The 10000-nt window shown below is 47.7% G+C and overlaps 1 protein-coding gene across 2 annotated transcripts in view; it reads right to left on the reverse strand.

Moving 5' to 3' along the window:
- The window catches only part of LOC139751976 (uncharacterized), a 196863-nt gene that overhangs the window by 94188 nt on the left and 92675 nt on the right, over positions 1 to 10000 (reverse strand). Inside the window, exon 1 of one of the 2 annotated variants that reach the window (XM_071667719.1) lies at positions 5277 to 5379. The exons of the other annotated variant lie outside the window; for it this stretch is intronic. Coding sequence (XP_071523820.1) covers positions 5277 to 5351 — 75 coding nt within the window. The 5' untranslated portion in view covers positions 5352 to 5379. Of the gene's footprint in view, positions 1 to 5276; positions 5380 to 10000 lie in introns of those variants that run through there. 2 annotated transcript variants of the gene reach the window in all.

Raw genomic sequence — 10000 nt, forward strand, 5'->3', positions numbered from 1 at the left:
GCGAGAAAATATTGTACGTGACCTGTAGGGGAGGGAGAATTCTACCTCCATATTCCCTGTGTGTCGTACAAGGCGACTGAAAGGGGCGGGAGAGGGGAGGGATGAGGGGGGGAACCCTCTTCTTCCTGTATTTCAGTTTGTTAAACACGAAACAGAAGGAACCACCAAGCAGGAAGTGCTCGTCCTCCTGGAAGGCTCTGGCTGGGGTGTTTGAGTCGGGGTGGTGTGCGAAGCAAGAGTCACGAAGAGTGGCTTGGTGAAGAGAGAAGAGGTGGTGAAAACCTTACGAAGGATGAAATGCGCAAGGTGGCTGCAGTGGATGGCACTGCTGTTGAATCTATTAAGAAATGGGGTGACTGTGTTGTTGATTGGCTGGTTCAGATTTTCAATGTATGTATGGATCATGGAGAAGGTCCAAGGATTGGCGGAAGGCATGTATAGTGCAACTGGCTCTCGTGTTTACAGTGAAGAATGGGTGGGAGAAGCTCTGCTCCTGCTGGTGTGAGACAACCCCCAGGAGAAGCTCTGCTCCTGCTGGTGTGAGACAACCCCCAGGAGAAGCTCTCCTCCTGCTGGTGTGAGACAACCCCCAGGAGAAGCTCTCCTCCTGCTGGTGTGAGACAACCCCCAGGAGAAGCTCTGCTCCTGCTGGTGTGAGACAACCCCCAGGAGAAGCTCTCCTCCTGCTGGTGTGAGACAACCCCCAGGAGAAGCTCTGCTCCTGCTGGTGTGAGACAACCTCCAGGAGAAGCTCTCCTCCTGCTGGTGTGATGAACCTTCGCGACATAACATCAGGTCAGAAGGTAAATGTAGGATGATTACTATGATGGTTAACAGCCGTCCTTATCGACGAGATGACCTGGGACGAAGACTGGATGACTAGAATGATGGAACGATGACGATACGACACGAGGCAGCCAGCGAGACCAGCCTACCAGGTCTGGTGACGAGGCAGCCTGCGAGACCAGCCTACCAGGTCTGGTGACGAGGCAGCCTGCGAGACCAGCCTACCAGGCCTGGTGACGAGGCAGCCAGCGAGACCAGCCTACCAGGCCTGGTGACGAGGCACTGCAACAGGTAGTTGTATACATGGACTGGATCACCGGCACGCACAACACGGGCCAAACAATCGTATACAAATATACTTTGAAAACGTATTCAGGAAAACCTGATGTGTTAGCGGCACACAGAAGCAGCGAGGCAGATGCGCCATCAACATGGGATCTCATCACCACGTACAATAACCCAACCTGGAGATAGAAAACATGAAGCATGATCCTCACTAGAGAGGAGTTATCACATGGCTCACACCGCGGCTCCACCACTCACATCCAGGTACATCAAAACGTAAGACCACATACAAGGATGATAAACATACAAAGGTAAACAAGTTCTTTCCAAAAATATACGAGGAAATTTGATTCATCGTCCAGGAATGACACAGACATGACGTAGGAAAAGCTGAGGAAAGTGGAGAAGAGTCGCTGAGGAGAATACACAGATGAGAGCTGAGCTGGGGAGCATGAGAGACACAGTAAGGTGACACATATCCACAAGATCAACATTGATGATAATACCCGAGTCTTCTCCCCAGGATCCTTCCCTTCATGGACACCAGCCCTCACCTCACCCCGAGCTATCGCCCCATTACTCTCACTTGTGTTATTTCCGAATCTTTTCAAACTCTCCTTAAGTGTAACTTTCTCAAACACTTGGACTCCCACTCCCGTCTCTCAGGTCATCAGTATGGATGTGGCAGAGGTCGGTGATGCGTCCACTGTAGGTGTGCCTGGGTCCTCCTCCCGCACGGATCCTGGCAGTGTGTGACACACGTCTCTCATCACTACAAGTTTGCCCTTCCTTTCATCTCAGTGCTTCTCTGAGAGTTACTGTAGTGTCGTGTCTGGTGACTACACTGCTCCAGTCGTGGATGGATCGACCTTCCCCAGCTACTGTATCATCAGCGGTGTTCCTCAGGGTTCCCTCCTCTCACCTACTCTCATTCTACCCATAACGTTCTGTCTACTTCTGATTACCTTCATACCTTGCCACTCACTTACACTTCCTTCCTGCTCTTCCTAATACTCTCTCTCTCTCTCTCTCTCTCTCTCTCTCTCTCTCTCTCTCTCTCTCTCTCTCTCATCAGTATGACTGGTCACCATAAACATTCGGGGTCACAATGTGACCATTCCTGGCCATTACGTCCCCAGGAGTGAGTGAACATGACCATCACAGGTCACCACCACCAGAGGTCATGACCACTCCAGGTCATGGCCCGCCAGGCAGGGAGCCAGCGTTGTCGTGGTTGTCATGGCAACGGTCAGCTGGCTCGCAACACCAGCAAACGTCAATGGCGGCCACACCTCGCTACCTCCCTGCTACCCAGCCTCCCTCCTACCCACCCACCAACCCACCTACCTACCTACCTACCTACCCACCTACCTACCTACCTACCTACCTATCTACCCACCTGGCTGGCCTGGCCTCTCTTCTCCACACGTGTGTGCCACACAGACAGACACACACACACTGTACCAAGAGTGAGGATGTTAAGAAGGCATGATGATCGGGCAGGACGAGCGGGCTGACACATCACTTGCAGGCACAGAAAACCATCGTCGCAGACGAGAACACACGACGCTCATGAGGGCCGCCTGCTCGAGGTGGGTCGAGTGGGGTTCCTCAACCTACCTTCTGGGTCCAGTGATGTTCCTGATGGATGCAGATGACCTGCAAGAACCTGGACTCATACCTGAGTGTTGGACGGGAAAGCTAAGGCGATGGTGAGGACGGGTACGAGGAAGCTGCTCTGATCCATGGCTGCTGACACTCAAGCTGAGTCAATGTACAGACGTGAGGCTGGATCACAGTGACACAAGACCTCAATCGGGATATCATCCACCAGGAAATGTGCTGCAAGACTCTATGTGTGAGACGGGTCAGGCAGGTGAAGGTGGACCTCACCTGTGGCTAGAGGTCCACCTCAGGAGAATAATAGATGAGACACAACGACAGATGGTCAATATCATATCATCAGTCAAATGTCTGACTCAGGTAAGAGTCATCCAGCAGGTCACGTCCTGCATCAGGCCATAACTACAAGATTCTTCTCAGGTTTGGTCAACATAACTACAGGATAAATACATGACAAGGTTCAGGGGAGGGCGATACAAACAGCGGCAGAATTAAGAGCTGAGTTACAGTGGGGGGTTACAAGTAAACCATTTGTGCACCATGGAGGAGAGAAGAACAAGGGGTGACTTGATCACAAACTTGAAGTCTTTAAACCAGTCTGATACCAAATGTAAATAGTTTTTTTTTCGAAAGACACAAAGGTAGAACAACCAGAGAACATAACATGAAATTAAACATGAAACTTCCCGTCATAAAAGATGTAAAGAAGTATTTTATGGCATAAGAATGGTGGATTAATGGATTATACTGAGTGATGAACGGACAATATACACAACTTTAAAAAGTTGTTGATAATGATAAGATATCAAGAAATGAGTGTACACCTCCCTCCCCGTACACCACGAATTGATCATTACACACAAGACGGTCAATACAAGCTGGCTAGACACAAACACACCAGGCAAAAATAAACCACGAAACAAAAACATGTACACAACAGTGAGGATAAAGTCTGTGGGAGACCAGGTCACTGATTCCAACAACACAACAGTGAGATATGGGCCAGTGGGACACATATCACTGAAACAAACAAGCCAGTGAAACATACATGCCAATGAAACACGCAACTCACTCAAACATACAAGCCAGTGAATCACACAGCTCACTGAAACAAAACAGTGAAATATATGAGATCAGTGAAACACATATTAATGAGACAGAAAACGGGACGAGACATAGTAACGCACAACACAAGCCGATTACCTACTGTAACCATAAGACATACAAGCTAGCGAGACATGCAACACTGAACCATACAAACCAACCAGACATGCAACACACTGAACCATACAAGCCAACCAGACATGCAACACACTGAACCATACAAGCCAACCAGACATGCAACACACTGAACCATACAAGCGAACCAGACATGCAACACTGAACCATACAAGCCAACCAGACATGCAACACACTGAACCATACAAGCCAACCAGACATGCAGCACACTGAACCATACAAGCGAACCAGACATGCAACACACTGAACCATACAAGCGAACCAGACATGCAACACACTGAACCATACAAGCGAACCAGACATGCAACACAGGAACATACATACCAGGTAAGCCACTAAAACTAGTTATCAAGTGAACCAAACCTACGAATCATGGAAGCCTACCACAAAACATACAAGTCTACCACAAGCACGAGACCACATGAAACAGCCACGGAAACACAAAAGGCAATGGGATATACGCCTGTGAAACTGAAACGTCAGAAATAAGCTAGTGAAACACAAGACATTTTGACATACAAATCACCAAGATAACACAGCAGCTGATGATGATGATGATGATGATGATGACCTTATATCATCATCATCATCATCATTATCATCATCATGATGATGTAGTATACATTATATCATCATCATCATGATGATGTAGTATACCTTATATCATCATCATGATGATGTAGTATACCTTATATCATCATCATGATGATGTAGTATACCTTATATCATCATCATCATGATGATGTAGTATACCTTATATCATCATCATGATGATGTAGTATACATTATATCATCAGCTGATGTATACTTTATATCGAAGCATCAACTGATATAAACAGCGTAATAAATGATCAATTATCTTTGTAAATATTAAATTGTGTATATTTGTTTTTATAATAAATAGTGGCAGAACAGGTGGCTACCTGTGGTGTGTGTTGTTACAACACTGTTATCACTATACCTAGTAACTAGAAACTCAGTACCTAGTAACCAGTACTACAGTACCTGGTAACAAGTGTTACAGTGCCTAGTAACAAGTGTTACAGTACCTAGTAACCAGTACTATAGTACCTAGCAACAAGTGTTACAGTACCTAGCAACAAGTGTTACATTACCTAGTAACCAGAACCAAGTGCCTTGTAACAAGTAATTATCTATCCGTGTGTGGTGCCAGGCACCTCCCTGGTACTGTGTGTGTGTGTTGAGGTAGGGCAGCAGGAGCAGCAGCAGCAGCAGGAGGAGGAGCAGCATGCACCACTATGTGAGGGAGGCGGGACCCAGCCACACAGAAGCTGACTCTGATACTGGCTAGTAATACTGGGGATCTCACCCATGTGATGCACCTGTGAGCAGTCTAGCGTTGTGGTGTCAGGCTGGGGAGCCGGGGAGGCAGTCTCCCCTGGACCTGGGGAGGCCATCACGAGCCCCAGGTCTGGCCAACACCCCGGGTCCTGTGTGGTTGATGTACACCTCAGTTGTGTGTCTCCGTACACGTTCCTCCTCATGTACACTACTCATGGACACACGCACACACTGACTGCCTCAAGGGTTAGTACTTCAACATGATAATAATAACATGTTAATAACACACACACACACACACACACACACACACACACACACACACACAGTGCCCTGGATCACACAATGTTAGCAAGTATGAGTGATGACTTTATCTCAATATGAACAGTATTTACTAGCATAAAAAAACTATTATATTGTTATATATTGTACTACACAAGACGGCATGCACGCAGGGCACACGACACACACACACACACACACACACACACACACACACACACACACACACACGTAGGCAAGAGACACAGGTCAGAAAGACACAGGTCACAGACACAGGTCAGAAAGACACAGGTCACAGAGACACAGGTCATTACAACATCCAGACAGGCAAGAGCCAGAACACGCACGTTAAAGGGACGCGCACCACCGACACACACACATGCCAGACGGACACGGACCAGCCAGGGTCGTGGGTCCCATGCTTCATGACACGGGTCACATCAGCCACGGTGACGGAGGCACCACAAACCAGTAGAACGTAACAGCCACTGTAACACACAAGCCAGATGAACTGTAACACACAAGCCAGATGAACTGTAACACACAAGCCAGATGAACTGTAACACACAAGCCAGATGAACTGTAACACACAAGCCAGATGAACTGTAACACACAAGCCAGATGAACATAAGGTAAATACAAAGTATGACCGAGAGAGAAGCCAAGCCGGTGACCTTACCTGACCTGAAGTGGACCTGAAACTGGCTTGTGGAGTCCCCCTCCCCCTCAACCATCCTCCACCACAGCTGATGAACGACCTCCCCGACCCCCTCCACCCCCACCCACGTGCTCAGTGTTTACAAGCCATACGAATCCCCCAGTGTCCCACGTCATCTGAACAATATCCCACAATTCCCCAGTGTCCCCAGGCCACGTGATCAACCAGACTGTTGGTAGTGCCACCTCCGGCCTGTGTGTCCTGCCCACACAGTCGCCAGGCAGGATCTGCCCCCCCCCCCCTCACCCCCTCCTCGTGGTTGTTGGAAGTGATGCAGGTCACATACCAACATTATCCCCGAGTGATGGAGCTCTCATGCCAACACTTTCCCCCGTAACTGTTGTCAGAATTTCTAACCTCCAGCTAACATTCCTCCCCAGACTGTTGGCAGAGTTAGCAGGCTGCTGCCAACACTGACCCCGTGACCTTGGCTACACCACATCTCTGACGCGGCAGCCAACCAGCCAGCCAGCCAACCAGCCAGCCAACCAACCAGCCAGCGAGGTCAACCATGACCACTCGAGACACTTGACGATGTTCACTATGAACGTGTAGTGTGACCTCGGGTTGACACACACACACACACACACACACAAGTACTATTAACCAGATCAGTACACACGACAATGTCTTGCCGCCCAGTGATACACAGATCATATGACACAGACCACAACAAACAATGCTCAAACTGAGCCTCAACATGAAGACCCTGCCAGTCGTGCTCACCACACACACCTACATGATGGGAAACTTGACGAAATGACACAGAGGACCGACCAAACCACTTCCCTCACGTACATCTTAAACTTCGGGATGAGTCACAATTCTGAATGTGTTCTACAAAAGAGAAACACAAAGTCTCAACAGAAGTGACACAACACAAAGTAACACATAATCCAGACCTTATAACTCGTCACAGTGTGAGAGGCAGTCACCACAGATAATGATGTAGTGAGTCACGATGTGAGAGGCAGTCACCACAGATAATGATGTAGTGAGTCACGGTGTGAGAGGCAGTCACCACAGATAATGATGTAGTGAGTCACGATGTGAGAGGCAGTCACCACAGATAATGATGTAGTGAGTCACGATGTGAGAGGCAGTCACCACAGATAATGATGTAGTGAGTCATGGTGTGAGAGGCAGTCACCACAGATAATGATGTAGTGAGTCACGGTGTGAGAGGCAGTCACCACAGATAATGATGTAGTGAGTCACGATGTGAGAGGCAGTCACCACAGATAATGATGTAGTGAGTCACGATGTGAGAGGCAGTCACCACAGATAATGATGTAGTGAGTCATGGTGTGAGAGGCAGTCACCACAGATAATGATGTAGTGAGTCATGGTGTGAGAGGCAGTCACCACAGATAATGATGTAGTGAGTCACGGTGTGAGAGGCAGTCACCACAGATAATGCTGTAGTGAGTCATGGTGTGAGAGGCAGTCACCACAGATAATGATGTAGTGAGTCATGGTGTGAGAGGCAGTCACCACAGATAATGATGTAGTGAGTCATGGTGTGAGAGGCAGTCACCACAGATAATGATGTAGTGAGTCATGGTGTGAGAGGCAGTCACCACAGATAATGATGTAGCGGAATTACAGGAACGAAATGTTATCATGATGAAGGCAGAGCTTCTTATGTGGGAAGTTGTCGAGGTGGCAACATATTACAACCTCACCAACACTTTAATGATGCTACTAATGACATTAATTATCACCAGTATATAATGACATTAATTATCACCAGTATATAGCGATATTAATTATCACCAGTATATAATGACTAATTATCACCAGTACATAGTGACATTAATTATCACCAGTACATAGTGACATTAATTATCACCAGTATATAATGACATTAATTATCACCAGTACATAGTGACATTAATTATCACCAGTACATAGTGACATTAATTATCACCAGTACATAGTGACATTAATTATCACCAGTACATAGTGACATTAATTATCACCAGTACATAGTGACATTAATTATAGCCAGTATATAGTGACATTAATTATCACCAGTATATAGTGACATTAATTATCACCAGTATATAGCGATATTAATTATCACCAGTATATAATGACATTAATTATAGCCAGTATATAGCGATACTAATTATCACCAGTATATAGTGACATTAATTATCACCAGTATATAGTGACATTAATTATCACCAGTATATAATGACATTAATTATCACCAGTATATAGTGACATTAATTATCACCAGTATATAATGACATTAATTATCACCAGTATATAGTGACATTAATTATCACTAGTATATAATGACATTAATTACTACCAGTATATAATGACATTATCATTATTATCAGTAAGTAAGGAAACCTAAACCTCTTGTCAAGCACATAATTGATCTTGTATCATCCAGTTCATACCAGAGTGTCCCTCGTGGTGGTGAGCGCTACGGTGCTCGGGTGAGGTCATACTGCAAGTAACACTTTCCTACAAATTGTCCAAGGCAGCATCCTTGTACATACTACACGCTACTCCATCTTGCTTACACTCCTCCCGGCTGGGGTCGGAGGGAACGGTAGCTGTCTTCTGCTCCCACTATCCTGTTCCTCTGTAGTGATGGGAGGGGAAGGGCCTTCTGCTCCCACTACCCTGTTCCTCTGTAGTGGTGGGAGGGGAAGGGCCTTCTGCTCCCACTATCCTGTTCCTCTGTAGTGATGGGAGGGGAAGGGCCTTCTGCTCCCACTATCCTGTTCCTCTGTAGTGGTGGGAGGGGAAGGGCCTTCTGCTCCCACTATCCTGTTCCTCTGTAGTGGTGGGAGGGGAAGGGCCTTCTGCTCTCACTATCCCTGTTCCTCTGTAGTGATGGGAGGGGAAGGGCCTTCTGCTCCCACTATCCTGTTCCTCTGTAGTGGTGGGAGGGGAGGGGCCTTCTGCTCCCACTATCCTGTTCCTCTGTAGTGATGGGAGGGGAGGAGCCTTCTGCTCCCACTATCCTGTTCCTCTGTAGTGATGGGAGGGGAAGGGCCTTCTGCTCCCACTATCCTGTTCCTCTGTAGTGGTGGGAGGGGAGGGGCCTTCTGCTCCCACTATCCTGTTCCTCTGTAGTGGTGGGAGGGGAGGAGCCTTCTGCTCCACCATCCTGGCTCTGGCTCAAGACAACATCAACCTGGGATAGCATCATCGCATGACTGTCCCCCAGCAGATACCCTCGTCACGGACCACCAGGTCTCCTGTTATCTGTTGTTATTACGTACTCACACAGGAACACTGCTTCCCTCAGTGTTGGAACTCTGCAGCCAACAGTTGTCCCTTGACTGTTATAGGTGTTGGCAGGAGGAGGAGGAGGACGGGCCAGGTGCCAGTGTTGGCTGCCCTCCTCATGCCAACAACATGTACATCAACTTTATATTGAGTTGTATTGCACAATCGGCCTCACCCGCTCTGGTCACCTCGTCACACGACACCTGCCTGCCTGCCTCCTAGTGTCCACGTCAGACTACATCATCATCTACTGCTCCTAGTACCTCACCCTGCTAGTGTAGGGTCATCTACTGCTCCTAGTACCTCACCCTGCTAGTGTAGGGTCATCTACTGCTCCTAGTACCTCACCCTGCTAGTGTAGGGTCATCTACTGCTCCTAGTACCTCACCCTGCTAGTGTAGGGTCATCTACTGCTCCTAGTACCTCACCCTGCTAGTGTAGGGTCATCTACTGCTCCTAGTACCTCACCCTGCTCGTGTAGGGCCAAGTCTACATGTTAGCTGCTAGTGC

Source organism: Panulirus ornatus, chromosome 12 (assembly GCF_036320965.1).
Source record: "Panulirus ornatus isolate Po-2019 chromosome 12, ASM3632096v1, whole genome shotgun sequence".
Classification (NCBI taxonomy): Eukaryota; Metazoa; Arthropoda; class Malacostraca; order Decapoda; family Palinuridae; genus Panulirus; species Panulirus ornatus.